This window comes from Cryptotermes secundus, unplaced genomic scaffold (assembly GCF_002891405.2).
Source record: "Cryptotermes secundus unplaced genomic scaffold, Csec_1.0 scaffold259, whole genome shotgun sequence".
In the NCBI taxonomy this organism is placed as follows: Eukaryota; Metazoa; Arthropoda; class Insecta; order Blattodea; family Kalotermitidae; genus Cryptotermes; species Cryptotermes secundus.
This window is the reverse complement of record NW_019742445.1, coordinates 497,901-516,654: the sequence shown is the minus strand read 5'-3', so window position 1 is coordinate 516,654 and position 18,754 is coordinate 497,901. Positions and strand designations below refer to the sequence as shown.

The 18,754-nt window shown below is 39.0% G+C and overlaps 2 protein-coding genes across 4 annotated transcripts in view; one reads left to right on the top strand and one right to left on the bottom strand.

Annotated features, from left to right (window-relative positions):
• Positions 1–7,725, top strand: part of LOC111873153 (protein bric-a-brac 2) — a 65,202-nt gene extending 57,477 nt beyond the window's left edge. Inside the window, exon 7 of the mRNA XM_033754987.1 lies at positions 7,457–7,725. The gene's annotated coding sequence lies outside the window, so the exon portion shown is untranslated. The remainder of the gene's footprint in view (positions 1–7,456) is intronic.
• LOC111873152 (actin-interacting protein 1) overlaps positions 1–18,754 on the bottom strand; it is a 53,083-nt gene that overhangs the window by 3,770 nt on the left and 30,559 nt on the right. The window contains exons 10-14 of one of the 3 annotated variants that reach the window (XM_023867616.2): positions 14,139–14,353; positions 12,229–12,348; positions 11,366–11,524; positions 7,734–7,736; positions 1,846–1,996 (exon numbers count right to left, since the gene is read on the bottom strand). In XM_023867616.2, the coding sequence (XP_023723384.1) occupies positions 1,846–1,996; positions 7,734–7,736; positions 11,366–11,524; positions 12,229–12,348; positions 14,139–14,353 (648 nt within the window). The remainder of the gene's footprint in view (positions 1–1,845; positions 1,997–7,733; positions 7,737–11,365; positions 11,525–12,228; positions 12,349–14,138; positions 14,354–18,754) is intronic. The other 2 variants (XM_023867617.2, XM_023867618.2) reach the window with 2 other exon arrangements.

Sequence of the window (18,754 nt, the reverse complement as noted above, 5' to 3'; positions counted from 1 at the left end):
GCTAGGTCGTGGAATAAGAAAGCAACAGAGGTTCTAAAAGGCCTAGGGTACAGGCAAACTTGTTCCGAACCATGTATTTATACCAAACAAAAGGGTAATTCAATAATTAATATAGCATTGTATGTTGACGACTTCTTCATATTTCACAATGACAATGTTGAAGTTGAGAATTTAAAAAGAAAATTGCAACAATGTTTTAAAGTAAAGGATTTGGGACCAGTTAAGAAATGTTTAGGAATGGAAGTGAAAAGAGATAGGGCAAAGAAAACTATAAAGTTGACCCAAACTCAATATTTGAACAATGTTCTTAAAAGATTTAATATTCCAAATGAGACTAAACCAGTTCCAATGGAACCAAACAGCAAACTGAGACCATTGCCTAAATCAAGAAAATCAACTGAGAATTTAGATAACGTGCCATATCAACAGGCTATAGGATCTTTAATGTATTTAGCCATGTGCACGTGCCCAGATATATCCTTTGCTATGACTTACCTAAGTCAATTTAACACTTGTTACACAAGAGAACACTGGGTATTATTAAAAAGAGTTCTAAAATACCTAAACACTACAAAGGATGTAGGTATTGTATATTCCCAGAACAATGATCAATTGGAAGTAATAAAAGTAACATGGCGAGACTAAAATTACTAGTCTGAGACTAAGGAATGGGCTGCTTGGTCCCTTGCTAGCCAAGACATCTGCATCCTCACTGCCCATGAATCTCACTGTGACCACGGTCCCAGAGGAGGTAACCACGTTCTGACAGGACATACTGCCTGTTGACATCCCCAGACAAGCTTCACTGTTGCCCTCAGTGCCTTGACAGCCCAAAAATCTTTTTTCCTTCCTCACAGGGAGAAGAACCATTTCCCAAATTAAATGAGACCCCTTTTAAACTAATAATTATTGTATTTTGCCACCTAAATTGATTATTTTTCATAGCACAAATTCTTTACATACAGTAATTCTCCAGTATTATCTACATATGTTCATGGTTATACAGCAATGATGCAGTCAACCAGAATTAGGCAGAGGCATTCCATCCACAGAAATGGTACATAACCAAAGGTGAAATAAATATTGAAGTAGGAAGGCTGTATGAGATGTATCCTTCTCCTTACATACCTCTCCCTGATGTGGAGGAAACTCCAAAACCATAATTTAGATTAACTTATTTCAAAGTTAAATTTTTAAGTTATGACTTAATGTCTCTAGCTAAACTGATTACAAACCCATTAATAAATCGATGTTCACAGTAGTATGAATACAATGCACATATTTAGAACAGTAATATCAGCTTCATGATCATTTATACTGATAGCATCAATTTAAATGAGAAGTATATTGTTAACTCAGGACACTTCCCTGTGCTGTCATGTGTAAAATGTGTGGGGTGCATGCAATCTTCTATTCAGTGGTTACTGTGAATATTTTCTCTGGGAGCAATTGCACTGACCACAATCTTCAGAATGTATGAAACTTTACCCCCAAACCCTTATATTTACCAACAGGTTGTAACATCATTAATTTTGCAGCTATCTGTTCAAATCCCACCTACTGACTGATTATCCTCCCTTAAGTATTTATGGTTCTCCTCATGTTTCCATGTGACTGCCAGAATAATAGCCTGTTACTTCCACCTCCATGCCTCATTTAACATATAACCTCAGGAGTGCTATAATAACCAAAGTCCAGCAAAATGATGAACCTTGAGGAGAGGAATAAAAGGAATACTTGTCTGTTGCTGCACTCACAGGTGTCAACACAAGGTCTTGCAGAGACCTGTGACATCAACTGAAATTAAATTTACAGCATTACTGAACAGTGACAGTTAAAACTTACTCTTGATGATTGTGTGTTTTGTTGGGTTCAGCACACTCCAGATAATTATGGTTGTGTCCAGGCTGCCACTGGCAACCAGCTGGGAGTTTGGAGACCAGGCTACAGTATTGACTCGTGCATTATGGAACCCCCATTCCTTGTTGTGGGCAAGCTAAAATGTGACAATGGATAAGTCTTGGTTTCTTGAACTGTGAATGGTTGCAACCTGCTACAGGGGGTAACCAAGTTCACTAAAATTAGTTAAATATAACTGTAACTATGCAGTTTTTGAAAGTTGGTAAGAATTAATATGGATGCTTTCAGGAGATGTAGCTGCAACAAGTGAACATTTCACAAGTTTTTCATAACTGCTGGAACATTTATAGCTTACTGTAGGTGTAAAGAGGCTGTAAAGCTGTTTAGCTTTCATGATGAATTAATGTTCTAAAACCTCAAGCTGCTCACCTGACAGGATTATAGCACATTTAGGTTCCTGCTGTCATTATATTATATAACTTAACAGGAACCTGCAACAAAGAGCAGAACTGCACTTTTCACTGATCAGCAGAGATGGGTGGAAGGGGGAGGGGAGATTATGTAATTTTTTTTTATTTTAGGGGATATGATAGCAAAGTTTCAGAATCTCTGGGCTAAGTTATATTATTCCATATTTATCATAATGTAGAAAAAGTTTCACTGCATAGTTAATGGCACCTGACTTCACCTATTTTCATATATACAAGGTCTGGCAAATGAATTCCTGGAATGGCCGCAGTTGGCTTGGGTGTTGAGTCAGAAACTCATGTACTCAAGCACATTTGGACGTGTTCCAACATGCATTTATAGGAGCCACATACCAAATGAGTCACTCATTCCCAAGCAGCAGAGGAAGCAGTACATATCTGTGGTATCCTGTTAGCAGAAAAATGAGTGACAAGAATCTGGAGCAGCAGATAAACATAAAGTCCTGACATTCAATGCAACATGACGTTACTGCGAGGTATTCCGGAAAACGATTTTCAAGACCGTTTCCTGGAGTGGTCCCATCGTCTCATAAAGTGCATAGCTTAACACTTTGCAGACCAGTGGCATACTTTTATGCCCAGCACTTTTAAACATGGCGGACTGGTGGCATATTATGATTTTAGGACACGTTATGTTGAAACACACTATACCTTGCACTGCCGCCAGGCAGACGCATGACTGGTGCGCGATAGACCTCTTGAATGTTTGCTTCGTAGTCAATAACATGACCCTGCTGTTTATGACCCAACTGTTTTCCTTTCCCACTCCAAAAGAAAATGTCTGTTCATCTTCCAGCTGCATGCACCAGGCAGGAAGTTACTAGTGCAAAATGGATCAAGGTCAGAAGAGGTTGAGGTCCAAGCATTATCTCGGAGAACAATAAATATCTGACTTGTTCTCTGATGAGCTATCTAACGTCCCTTGTCAGTCTGCTAGTGATAGCGACTCACAATCTGATAGTGAGTGTGGCAGGGGCGAACAAAAAATTGTGGCCACAGACAGTGAAAGTGAAAGTGAAAGTGCGGGTAGCAACATTGCGGGGACAGCCACATGGAGAGAAGTATACAAAATGCCTGCTTTGGGACAGTTTACTGGAAATCCAGGGGTGAAGCAAATTCCATCAGACACAACACAAGTGTCTGAAGTAACAGAACTGTTTTCTGGAGATAGTTTATTTGACACGCTATGTCAGGAAACTAACAGATACTATATCCAACACCATGAACATTATGACAGAAGTTATAAGGCGTTGAGGTGGGTGGATGACACTTCAGCAGAAATGAGAAAATTTTTTGCAATAATCTTTCTAATGGGCCATACAAGGAGGGATAATCTGAAAGAGTATTGGTCAACAGATCCATTTTTATAAATTATAATTTTCGGCAAACAAATGAGCCATAAGAGATTTGAGCAAATTTGGTGGTGTTTGCATTTCAATGATAATGAACTGCAACCACACTCAACAGGCAGGCTTTTCAAAATTCAGGCCTTATTGAACTTTTTCGTCCAATAATTTCAGACAGTTTATAAGCCAAACCAACAACTGTCTTTGAACGAATCTGTGATTCCTTGGAGGGTAAGGCTTTGTATGCGAACATATAATCCTGGGAAACTTACAAAGTATGGCCTACTTGTTCATGTAGTGACTGAAAGCACTTCAGGCTATATTGGAAATTTAGAATTTTCTTCTGGTTTAAGAAAGAAATTACAAGAAACTATTCTTTCCGTTTTGGAACCCTATCTTGATCAAAATTACCATGACTATCATGACAATTATTATAACAGTGTGGCAACTGCAGAACACCTTCTTTCAAGAAAAGTACGTGTTTGTGGAACAATTAGGGTGAACAGAGGCCTTCCTCCAGATCCGAAAGAGGAATCTAAATTCCTGAAACGTGGTGAAACCACATTCAGGAGGAAGGGGGATATTCTTTTTCAGTCCTGGAAGGATACTCGTGTTGTGAATGTGATTTCCACAATTCACAATTCAAACACAGTTGATGTTCAAAGGAGACATGGACAGGTAAAGAAGCCTGTATGTATTTCTGAGTATAATATGTTCATGAAGGGAGGTGATTATTATTCTCTTCCTCAGAAAACAGTAAAGTGGACAAAGAAAGTTGCCTTGTGGCTTATAAATTGTGCCATTTTCAATTCATTTTTGGTTTTCAAAAATCTAAACCCTCATTCAAAATTGAAATACAAAGCATTTCTGATGAATGTGGCAAAGGCCTGGGCTACAGACCAGATGGTGGCAGCAGAACCAGAGTCAGACACAGACTTAGTGCGACCGGGCCCATCAACTCCCACCCCATGCAGGCCTCATGTGGACCCCCCTGGGCGACTCTCTGGTGATATGTGGAAACATACCCTCATGAAAATTGTGAAGAGTGAACGTGCAAGCCTTCTAGGTGATGCCGTGTTTGCGCAGTACACAATAAAAGGAGTATGACGGTCTACATGTGCAAGTTCTGTGTAATGCCACTTCACAAAGGGGAATGTTTCCAGAAATATCACACTCTCAAGCACTTCTAGGAGCATTGGTAAGTGTTCTCCAAAAATTTTAGTTCATAAAATTAATTGGGAGATTTTATATTAATTTTTAAAGTGAACAGTGCACAAGTTAGGGTAGTAGGTTTAAAAATGCCGGTCCCCAGGGTGATTTAAATATTTAAATCGCCGGTCCGCGAAGTGTTAACAAGGAGTGTATTATGATGGTAACACAGCTAGTGCACAGGTAAGCAAATTTTGCTTTCACAGGGCCACTCTGGGAATTAAATTGTCTTCTGGAATGTGATGCCATCTAGTTTGGTACCCTGGAGTTTGAGGCAGGAGACTTTTCTGAAATGTTTGTTGCTCTCTATGAAATCATGCAGCATCACATTCCGGAGGACTACGTCTGTGAATTGGGAGGTTGGATTTTATCTTTTTTTTTTTTAACTACCTCATCCAGCATATACAAGGTGGTTCAAATATGACCGGGACTGATTTCTTCTTTAAACCAAAATTGCCAAACACTTACTTGCACATGTCAGCCTTCAATGTACTCCCCTCCGGAGTCAACACATTTTTTCCAATGTTCTGGAAGCATCCTGATGCCCTTTTCAAAAAAAGTTTTGTGGTTGGCAGCGTATCCACTCCCGAACATTGTGGATGATGGCACTGTTGTCCACAAACTGCATGCCTTGCAAGTCTGATTTGAGCCTTCCAAACAGGTAGAAATCACTTGGTGCCAAATCGGGACTGTATGGCAGATGTGTCAGAAGGTTCCATTTCAATTTCTGGAGGGTTTCCATTGTTGTTTTGGCCGTACTGGTATGTGCATTGTCTTGAAGGAAGGCTACCCGCTTTCCACCTCTCTTCTGCTTGGATTGGATCTTTTCCTTCATGTCTGTTGCCAGGAGGTCTGAGTAATAAGCTGCATTGACTGTTCTGGCATCTGTCAGAAAGTCTACATGGATAACCCCCTGCCAGTCCCAGAAGAACGTTGCCATCACTTTTCCTGCCGAACGGCTCCTCCGCGTTCTCTTGGGTTTGGGAGAACTGGTATGACGCCACTCACGTGATGATTGCTGGGACTCGGGAATGAAGTAATGCACCCACGTTTCATCGGTGGTCACTATAGACTTCAAAAATGGATCACCTTCATCTTCAAACTGCTGTAGGAGACGACTGGCAACTTGCATGCACGCCATTTTGTTCACGTCTGTCAAAGTGCGTAGTACCCACCGTGCATTCACCTTGCAATAGTGCAGGTGGTATTTCGTGATGTCTTCTACACTACCAACACTGATGGACAGCACTGCTCCAAGTTCCTTGATAGTGATGCGCCTATTCTCACGAATAAGTGCGTCTGCACGATCAATGTTTGGCTTGGTGACAGATGTTCACGGCCGACGATCATGCGGTTCGTTCTCCACGTGCTCTCTGCCCTCTCTGAAGCACCTACACCACTCAAACACATGGGTCTGTGAGAGACACTCTTCCCCATACTGTTGTTGGAGTGTGTGGTGAATTTCAGCAGACGAGACTTTTCTCCAACGAGGAATTTGATCACAATGCGTTGTTCCACGTTCCGCGGTACCTTCTGTTCACTCATCACTCTAGCAACTTCCAAACAGGACTAAACACGTTCTAACCCTAAGAGGAGGGAGGGTGGAGGTTGTGGCTTCACTCTCTCAAGGTCGCACAGCTGCTGCGCAGTGCGACTTGTTTACAAAAAAATCAGTCCTGGTCATATTTGAACCACCTAGTACTAAGAGCAAATTTTTCCAGATGCCTTTTTAAGTTTTAAGTTTATTTAAAATCTCATGTATGAGTACAGTAAACACCCAGTTATTTGGAATCCAGTATTCTGGAATTCTTTTCCAACCAACAAACATGCAAAAAATCACCATTTTTATGAAGTTATTAAAAAACACGTGTGTGATGCACGTATGTTCACCTGCCACCACTGGTAGCAATGTGTCATCTTCCCTTGTGCAGATGCCATTACAGTATAAGTTAGTTGAATTTTGATCACATTACAATATATGTATCAGAAATCTTTCATACATCAGTATGTTGTGCCACTTGGGAAGACTCCCATGCAAGAATTAAAGAGAAAAATAAATTGTTTTGACTTGTAGTGTGTTTCTATAAGTCTTTATGCAACCAGTAAATTCATGTAACTGGCAGACCCCTTTCCCCATAAATGTTGGATAATTGAGGGGGGGGGGTATGGAGAACAGATTTTGGTGCCAGTGGTTGACCAGTGTTTCCACCACACAAAGTAAAATTCCAGTACCATATTTTTTATTTACAAAATTACCTGACTCTAATGAAGTATATTAATAGTTAACTACATTGCAGACATATTTCAAGCTGCATAGCCCACACCATAAAGTATAAGATGTTGTGAAACTGACATGTACTAGAAATTGTCTAACAAACTGTGTTTTGAGTCACACTGGTCTACAGTATACTAGTACTGCCAGCACACAAAGATTAAGTAGTGTTCTCATAAATGCATTTGTGACACAGACACCTTCTGATTGGATGGTATGTACTGTTAAGAATACTGACTTCTGTCATGGATGCTGTTTAATTCCTAATTATGGTTTTACAGCCTTTGCAGACTTCTGACTCTGTATCTGGAATTCTGTACACCTACCAGACAAAACTGTACTGCATACTCAAACAGCATGATGGAGATGGATCAGATTCAGAATCATATACTTAACCATGGGCTGACTGTAAGAAGCTTTGGTACTGGATATAGTAAACACTTGTAGTTAAAGGTTACATTTAATTTCTAACCTAGTAACTCACTCTCATCACTTCTAGACATAACTGTACACACAACATATATAGTATAACAAGGTACTGAATTTTGTAGTACTTACTTTCTGCATGATTTCCAGGATTGCATTAGTAGGATAGAAGTGAAGCATGCGTGGTTATTGTTATGTAAGCATAAGCATCCAATTACAGTAACAGTGCATGAAATCAGTTCTGAACCTATCAGGGGCAATGATGAAGATCTATATTTTGGATTTCCAAATTTGAGGCTTCAAGGTTTTTCTGTGCCACATGAATAAAGATAGGACTATTGCTTTATATTTACAAAATGCATCTTTTGCATTACAAATTTGTTTAGAAAATGAATAACTGTTAACATTGATGGACCATTACACATGTATTCACTGATGTTTTGTATGCCTGTTACATAATATTACTTCCAACATGGAATACCGTTTTACATAAACTATAAAGTAAAATGATTATTTTTTCCTCCAAGTATTTTAATCTAATCTGTAATGTACTGATAAAACTTTTGGTGGCATAAAAATGCATCTAGAAGCTTCAGTGAAAGGATAATATTAAAATTAATTCAAGTGAAATCAGCTCTGAAGTTGTGAAGTGGAATGAATTGAACTGTTACCTATTACATTTTTCTGCACATCAGGACAGGATACTTTAGCAGGCTCTTATGATATAAATCTTTGGATTCCATAACAGGGCAATTCCTGATCGGCTATGTGACTATGATCTGCTACATACCCATGTTATAGGAAGACTTAAAAAGAGGGGAGGAAGCGATTATTGAACACAGGAATGTAATCGATATAAGAAATTTAAACTGGATCCACACTATGCCTCAACCAATTTAGATGAATATTTCTAATATAAATTACTGTAAAAATAAAAAAGTTACAATATTATATTTAAGCATCCTGTTGCACTCCATACGATAAAAAAAGTTATTTATTGAATTACAATAGAATTGGCCAATACAAGACTAAACTAACTGAAAACCCACAAAGATGTCCACAGATACACTTTCAGAACAACCCTGATATCTTATTCAAATCAATGAACTTCTTTGGTGTGGAGTTCTGAAAACTACTGTTCAGTACATTAATTCCTGCTTCATATCAATTAATTTCTTAAATTGTGGCAAATTTCCTCAAAGCAAGAACTGTGAACATAGCGGAGACCACTACCAGGGAACGGCTCTGCAAACATTCCCGTTCCTAGGCAACATCTTTGTAATGCAACAGTGGATTACCTGGGAAGCAGTGTTCTCTATGTGGCCCATGCTCATAGCTATGTGATGTAACAATGGAAGAACTGTTGGGGGAGGTCCCAAGGCTACATAAGTAATTGATTGTATGCCAGAAGCCAGCCAATTCAAATCAGGAGCTGCAGCTGAGAGGTGACAATCAGCAAGAACAGGAGCCGGTGGACACAGAAGCCGCCACCAAGCAGTGCATTGAAGACCATGACTGAGAACACTAGTCTGTGTGTGATAGTGATTTGTAAAGTGCAGTCATCAGTTGTGTGTTAAAGAGTTCAATAAATCTGATTACCAGTCCAAACCCTGTCTGTTGTCACTCTATCATGTGACAACTGATGTCAGAATTAGGATTGGATTGATTGATTAATTGGGTAGATCACAGCAGATATTTGTATTGTCACACTACGAAGATAGAACACGTAATGGAACACATGTTGGTGGAAATGAAAAATAACCGAGAAAGGATGGAAGTGAATATGGAGGCCAATAATGAGAAGGCTGAGGTCCCTCAAAATAAAATATGAACCATTCAAGGTGAGATGAAGGCCATGCTGGAGGCCTGTTTACAAAAGATGGAGGCAAATCCAGAAGAAATTAAGTCTGTAGCAAAGCATCAGTTAGCTCCTAAAGAAGAGGCCACAGTGGAGAAATATCGGAGCACTGGAGGACCAATATGGGGACTCGCATCCAACCATAAGGCACCGTGGACGGTTGAAGAAATGGATCCAGGGCGATGGTGGATCACTGCAGAAGGTGGCTGGTGCCCACAGATGATTGACCCACTGTGCTATTCGTGCAAAGGGATGTGGTTGTAGGGGACCTGGCAAGACACTGGCAAAGGGATTGGAGGATGAAGCTGGATACAGAAGGTATGTCTGAGAAGCAAGGAGACATTCTGTGAGGACCTCATACAGATCCTCGGGCTGGGGGTCGTGAAGTGAGGAGTTGGGTTTTCCATAGGGATGCCAAAAATGAGTGACTGGACATTGTTGAGGAGTCAGCCCCACTCGAAGAAGAGACTACTAGCCAGTTGTGTGTTGGCGCTGTAGGAGCACCAACCACTTCCAGATATTCTTGCCCCATAAACGGAAGGAATGGTGACATCTTAGGCCACTTGGATGAGCAGCCTTAACGAGGAAGCAACGTGGCATATTTGCTCAAAACAAGAACTGTGAAGCCAGCAGAGACAGCTGTTGCAACACACAGCAATGGAGTAACTGTGAGGCAGTGTTCTATACACGGTCTGTGCCAATAGATAGTTTCTATGTGGTCTGTGCCAAGGCTACATAAGGAGTCGATTATGAGTTGAAATCCAGTCAGTTCAGCTTGGGAGCTATAGCTGAAAGGTGCCAGCCAGTGAGGACAGGAGCTGTTGCACATGGAAGCCAAGGATGCTGCACCACTGGAAACCACAACCAAGCAGTGCAGTGAATACTAGTCTTTGCGTGACAATAATTTGTACAGTGTAGTCACGAGTTGTGCGTTTAAGAGTTCAATAAAGCCAATTACCAACCCAAACTCTATCTATACTCACTTTACCACATGACAATATATATGCAACACATTAAAAGAATGCATCTTCTCTAATAAACAGCATATTCGAATAAGCCCAAACCTGAAAGCTTTAAAACCAAGGCCTGTTACCACCTCAAAGCACACTCGAGCAACTCGGAAGACCCAAACATTATAAATGACTGGGCTGAAATTCTAAATGACTATTCCCAACATTACAGCATGAATAAACTGCGAGCAGAATGGGAAGAAGGATAAATACCACCACATTCACGTCATAATGTGATGTATTTGTAATCAGAATTTAGGGGGTGGACTTAATAATATTATGTATTTCAGTCATTGTCAGAACTTTTGAGTATCCATTAGAATGAACATTTTTAAGATTCTTGTTATATTGAGACTGCACTGTGAATGTGATGCTGTCTGCATTGTAGTTGTCACTTGCTTCTAGAAAATTCTGCTAAGTTCTATAGTAAACAGAACATGGCTATGTACAAGCATGTTCATAATGACTCTTCGCAGGACTGTGACAAAGAGTGATTCACTATACCATAATTCTGTTCATATTAATCTATATTCTAAGATGTAGTTGTTTAATATGCATAATTTTTGGAAGCTGGCTATATCCTGATCTTTATGCGCCTGACTGCCATTATACTGAGAACTTAATATACAAATTTACTATTCAAATTTTATACTGACTAATGCCAAATCTCAAATATAACAATAAAAACAACCACTCACTTGAAAGTGGGAGGAGGCCCAATCTTCAAAATATCATGTATATAAAAATACCCTAAACAATGAAGAGTGTCCAATGTAACTATCATTTAAGCATGTTTGTGTCAGAACCTCAGGCTGCTGAAGCATTATGGATGTACATCATGTGGAAATAGCAATGGTGTGGTACTGATATGCAAGGTGTCTGCACTTCTTTATTACCTGGTAATCTGGAAGTTTGTAGAGGATGACCTTCCGGTTGGCATCACATGCCACCAGGTACTGGCTGTCTGGTGAGTATGAACAGTCTGTTATAGGGCCAAGATGTTCCAATTCTGCCTTTGGGCTTAGGTTTGATCCCAGCAGTGTATAAATGTGAATCTAAATTCAGACAAAATATAATGAAATTACTTTGGCACAATCTCCAAAGAAATTTTCTTCCTCTTCCAGACACTTACTTATTCACTCTGGATCCTGTATACAGCACTGAATAGTTCTGAAATGTGTACCAGAAATCAGGTTGGAAAACATTATGGAAAGGAATACTCAGGAAAACAAGATATGGATGGATGTGTTACATTACAGGTTGAGAGACTGTGAGACAAATGAAAGTGACTGTGCAGGAGAAGTTTCATCAGTACAACTACAGTATATAACTGAATTACTTAAATACAGTTTTTGATGGACTTTTGCGATGGTAGTACCAAATTTTTAAGTTTTACAAAACATGGGGCTTCTGCAGCAGTAACTGCTGACTATCTTGAAATATCTTGTGTTTGAGACTTATCATAAACTGTGGTCATAATTGGTATTGGAACCATTTTAAGGTCAAATGAAGGTTCAGAAATATTAATGGCACTATACATAAAAAAATGTTTAAACTCATTTGATGGCTCTGTTCAGTACAATGACTACTGATACTTTGGTTCCATTTGTTGATGGTACTGGAGGAAAACAATATCCATTTAAATACAAGAAAGATGATGGTACAAAGGAAAACCTATTCTTTTACTCAATGTATGAAACTGCTAGATGTAAAATTGCTACATCAGTTAAATATAAATGGAAACCCAGACTGAAAGTACTTTATTGTCCAAAGTTCCTCCTACTGCTACATCTGGGTGTGTGCTGTTGATGGACACACATGAAGGTTCATAAGCGACAGGAAGGCTGGTCACTTTCCTTCCTCCTTGCAGAACTGATATCTGTGGACAACATATCAAGAATCAATTCACCTAGATAAATAGCAAATAAAACACAACTTTAGCATATGTTCAAACTTATCATGACATTCATGTCTCATTTAGCATTCTGCAGTCTGATGATCACATCCTGTATGGACTGTCTTGTTATTTACCATCTGATAATGCAACACACATAATATAATGTGTATTTTAAATAAATTATTAATTTAATTTCCATTTATATCTCTCATGGTGAAATTCATTTATGGATCATCAGAGAAATTTAAGATGTCAGCCAAATTAAATGATTTATCAGTTATGTTTGTGTGGTAGTTTTATATTGAATTATGAATTGGGGGGATACAAAAGCTGTTCTAACCTATTTTAAGGTAATATCCTGACATTTATTCAGAGGATGTGACAAAAACCATGAAAAAATATCATCTCATATTTTCATAAATTCCACATTTAATAAGAGATGTCTTTTTTGAAGTCCTAACTTCAACACTATACACAGAGGGGTACTACTATTATTCCCACAGCCACCATAATCATATAGACAACAGGGGGAAAAAAATTACAATGACATGCTGCTCATACAGATGTTCATGAAAACAGATCAGTTAGTGTAAGATTTGAGGCTTTCACGGCAGTGACTATGAAGAAAGCAGTCTTCTGGGATTTGGCACCATGTATATGTGGTGTTAACCGACGTTTCGGAGGAACGTATCGCCTCCATCTTCAGGGTAGAAGGAAAAATATAAGAAATCCGCAAGCAAAGAGACTGTGAGAACTGGTAAAAGCAGACGGTCTCTTCGCTTGCGAATTTCTTATATTTTTCGTTCTACCCTGAAGATGGAGGCGATACGTTCCTCCGAAACGTCTGTTAACACCACATATACACGGTGCCAAATCCCGGAAGACTGCTTTCTTCAGATCAATTAGTGTCTGAAAATGAAAGATGGAATGGGCAGGCAGGCACTGACAGCCATGGAACTAACCAATATGTTTTCTGATGATGAAATGTGATATAAAATCTGTTTCTGCAGCAAGAAATATGTTTCATATGAGATCAGTTTTTATGCCTATAAATACAATGTTTGATCTCAGAAGGAAAAGAAAATTTCTGAAAAAGTGAGTTCTGTAAAATCTACTACTTGCCTATTAACACACGGGGCAGATACTTTGATATGGACTAAGAGAAATGTAAGCAAAGCACAAGCAGTGGAGCTGTCAATTCCACTGAGTATTAAACGATAATAACAGAACATTTTAAAAATAAAATAAAAACAAGTTGGTGAAATTGAAAGTACTATAGTATGGATGTGTTTTATGCATTAATGATAAAAGCATTCTTTAAGAGCATAAAAAATGATGAATAAAGCAGTCTTCTGGGATGTGCCACCATGTAGATGTGGTGTTAACCGACATTTCGGAGGAACATATCGCCTCCATCTTCAGGGTAGAAGTCTGCTTGCACTTGTTCTCACTGTCTCTTCGCTTGCGGATTTTCTTATTTTTCCTTCTACGCTGAAGATGGAGGCGATACGTTCCTCCAAAACGTCGGTTAACACCACATCTACATGGTGCCACATCCCAGAAGACTGCTTTCTTCATAGTCACCACAGTGAAAACCTCAAATCTTACATAAATGATGATGTTCAATAAATGAATACTGGAAAGACCATGCACTAGGTGGACAAAGTGATGGGAGAACACAGAAGAATGGAAAACACTTTGTTACAGCATGATCCTTCCTGGTAAAAACTTCAGTTCATGATCTCAGCAACAATTTTAGTTGTATTACTTACCTCTTTGACAGAAGCGGTGATTATGGTATCATCTTTGACATCCATGCCACGAGGCTGTGAATCCAGCTTGATGTCAGCACTTGTATAGTTATTAGAGCTGATATCCACTTGTTTCACACTGTCATCAATGCCACATGTATACAGAGAGTTGCCTATTATCTTCATCCCATTGATCTGGTTCCCATGACCAACTCCTTGGATCCTATCATTCTCTCCTGCATCAGAAGGTCCATAAAATGCTTAGAAATGCAGTTTATTCTAAAAATACTAATATAAAAATATATGCAGTGAAGCTTATCAATTTAGACTGACAAATATAAACTTCTTACATCTCATTAACAAGATTTTTTAGGTAAAAAAGGAACACCCTTATGTGAACTCTGACTACAGCATCAAGATGTGCCTATTCTTATTTCTTGCATGATATTTGCATCTAATAAAACAATATCTCAATTAAAACAGTAACTTTTGTGTAGCCCTTTTTAGGCCACATTGTTTGTATCTTAATACCATATATAATGCACGGGTTCCCCCCCCCAAATTCGGCTTAGTGGGGGGTGGAGTCCAACTGGGTCCACTCGGCACGGCGGCTACTGATTGGCCTACTGTAGCCTGCCCCGGGTGATTATGATGATGGAGAATTTGGTGGAATGAAGTTTGGCAGGGTAAACTGAAGTACTCAGAGAAAACCTGCTCCAGCATCACTCTGTCCACCATATATAATTCACATTACAGTGTTGCTGAAATTCTCTTTACAGACTGACTGCAAGTGGGCTTAATAAACTGCAAAGAATACCACTGGAAACTATTTGCACTACATTATGGAATACACTTATATTTTGTTAAACATGTCATGATCTTCATGGAGTTGCAAATTCAAGTTTCCATGTGTATTAAAAGCACTGATGTTGCAATTATTAACTGTTAACATGTGAATATTAATTACATACAGGAATCCAACCACCAAACAGTTCTGGAGGCAAAACCAAGGGGGCTGTATCTCTACTGCTGATTATGCTACCAAGTTGAGTTTCAGGCTTCTGCAGCCATGTAACTGACATTCAGGAAGCCGTTCACCCAGTAATTTAAATGCTGTTGAGTTTGAAGTCAATTGAAAGTGGAAGAAATCATACTAGAAGTTATGAAATAGAAGTCAATGCCTGTCTGCTATTCATGTTCTCTCAGAAATATTACTCTTTAGCTTCTCTGTCTGCTGGCCACACATAATAAGATTAAATAAGACTTAAGTAAATGGATCGTTATGCAACTACAGAAGCCTGGAAACTTACTAAACATCAAAAGTCATATAAAGATATGAGCCCCATCATTTCAATAAAAGAACTATTTGGTAAATAAATCACTGTGAATTTAGAAGCCTGTAACACATACCATAATATAAAACATATCACTGCTTTCACAATATGATCTATCCTACTTCCAGAGTTCTTTCAGAATTATTATGAACATGTAGATTCACAGCTGTACTTTGCAAAATATATTTAAAATCTAGGAAAACAGAAACTAGCCCAAAGTCAGACATGACTGACTTTAATGCAGATAGTCTACTGTGGCCCACATTAAGAAAATACTGTAGTCTACAAGGGTAAGTCAGGAAGTATCTGCAAAACATTCACTTTTACTTTTTTGCAGCTGGTCCCACTACAGAATCTGCATGCAACTGTAATAAAACATCCCTATTTTTGCAGTAATTTATTTGACCTTCACCATTCAGTAGTCTTTCATCACTAGTGCTATCAACATGGCCACCTCAGTTACCCCAGGTACCAAGTAAGAGCAATGTGGAGTGATCTAATTTTTATGGGCTGAGGTTTTGGCAGGTGCAGAAATTCACTGAAGACTATCAGCACACTACACTGACTGTTATTTTCCCATCAGTGTGGATGAATGCCCTGACTGTTCATCATCAGTGACACATGACTGGCTTATGAACATTGCAATCCATTCATACCTCCTTCACTGTGGCAAATACTGTTGCTGTACTGTGCTGATAGTCCTCAATAAATTTCTGCATCTTATACATCTTCAGCCCATAAAAATCAAATCACTGCACACTGCTCTTCTTTGCAGTGGCGTGCGGTACTATTTTTTGTAAGGGAAGCAGTGGTATCTAATAAATGAACTGATAACAATCAACTCACCAAAATTTATTTGAAGACCAAATCTATTCTCCGGTCCTTAGCAGCAAAATTATCGATGACATGGTCGTAGAAGCCTTCACTGTTGTGACTGTTTTCCAATGATTTCTTCTCAATGGACAACAGAGACAACCTGGACATTCTACCTTCCCCTTGAGAGTTCCTCATGTAAGTTTTAATTCTCTTCAGTGCAGAAAACGAACATTCAACTGAAGCACTACTTGCAGGAATTGTCATGATCAGTTCACATAACTTTGTCTGCTGGTGTACTGCACTGTTGATGCAGCAAAAGCTGACTTGCATTCTGGATGTTTAAATCTTCATTAGAATAAAATACACTCAGTTCACTTCTTAAACGAGGAAAATTGAAGTGCTCACCATATGCCATTTTCAGTGACAAAAAAAGAATTTCAGGAAATGTCTTTTCATACTCCTTACTGCAACTAGGATTTACATTGGGCAATCCAAAAGTTTCCGAAATTTGAATTTTGCGCGTGAATGGTTATGAGTACATCGAAATACCGCTAGGTGTCTCCTCACACATCTTTCTTGAATCAGTGTGGCAAGCGGCATCAAGTTGAGTGGTTGGGTTTATTGTTGGTGAACGTATTTCCATTGTTGTGTTTCCGTGAGTATGCAGTTTTGCGGTGGCTGATCTGAGAGAGCAGCGTGTCTGTATAAAGTTTTGTTTCAAACTTGGGAAAACCGCGGCAGAAACGCACCAAATGTTGAAGCAAGCTCTTGGTGAAAACAGTTTAGGCCAGACACAAACTTACAACTGGTATAAGCGTTTTAAAAATGGCCGAACATTGACTGATGATGACGATCATTCAGGACGGCCGTCAACGGGCAAAACACCAGAAAATGTCGAGAAAGTTAGGGATCTGATTCTGCAAGATTGTAGACTGACCATGTTCTAAGGCGTTTGAGGGAGAACGTGAGGAGAAAACGTCCAGAGAAGTGGCACACGAACGACTGGGTACTCCACCATGACAACACACGACCGCATACAGCTTACATTGTGCAGGAATTTTTGGCTAAAAACAAGATGGCAGTTGTTCCCCACCCACCGTACTCGCCAGACTTAGCTCCATGCGACTTCTTTCTCTTCCCCAAGATGAAAATCAAGTTGAAGGGGCGAAGATTTGATACAGTTGAGGAAATTCAAGCGGAAACACAGATGGTACTAAACACCCTAACAAAGAAAGACTTCCAGGATGCATTTGAAAAGTGGCAGAAACGCTGGGATCAGTGTATGCACTCCCAAGGGGACTACTTTGAAGGTGATTGTGCAGAATAAGATCTAGGTAAGATGTAATAGTTTTTATTAATATATATGGGGAACTTTTGGATTGCACCATGTACTAGTTTTTCTAAGTTCTGAAACCTTAATTCAATTTGATTCACAACATTATCAAAAATCTCATAATAAAGTTTTCTGAATCATTTTTTTATGTCTCCTACATTGTCAAGATGCAATCGTTTGCTCTGTGGTTCATCAATTTCTTCATTCGAGGACGTTTCGGAGACTACATTCTCGAAGATTTCTCTTTTCTTGGCTATATCTTCTTTTCCTTTGGTCAGTTTACAGATACAAAAAGATATGTCATTTTTGTTTGTAGTATATCGAAAAGAACGGTGGTTACTTAAAATAAATCTTTCAAAACAGCAAGTAGAAAATTAAAGTTGAAATCTTGCAGCACAGAAAGAAATCCTGGAGTGGCAAAGTATGTTTCATTATCCCAGTTATCTGGATTTTCAATTATATTTTGGAACATGGTGTTCAATTCAAATTTGTACTTGTTTACTGTCTCCACTAGACGACTGTTATAGTCCCACCTGGTTGGTGTGACTTTCGGAACCCTCTTTTTCACTTCTTGATCCAAATAATACGTCCTTTCAGAAGATGCAGAGAAAAAGGAAGAAAAGCTGTTCAGTGTTTTGAAAAACACATTGCACTCTTTTAATACTGGAGACAAGACTGTGAAAGTACAAGATTAAGCTTATGTGCCACACACTGTATGAACATGGCATTTGGAAACGTCTCTCACTTTTGTTTGTAGCCCATTAAGTTCACCTGACATGACTGCTGCCTCATTATACGTTCGTGCCACTATTTTGCTGCCAAAACCATACACAGTCTATAACGCATTCTGCTAACGCTGATGCAGTTCAATCAGCACTCACATCCAAAAATCCTAAAAACCGTTCTTGTATTTCACCATCACTAGTTGCATATCTTAATACAACTGAGAGCTGAGATTGGCTTCAAATGTCAGTCATCTCATCAACCATTACAGCAACAAAAGGGGCCGAGCTTGCTTCCCTTTTTATTTCTGTTAGAATTACGTCACTTATTGAGTCAATAAGATCATTTTGTATTCTGTTCGATAAACCTGTTCTCAAGGTGAACATTGAGTTTATGATCATATTTCCTCAACAAGTGGACTAATTCCACAT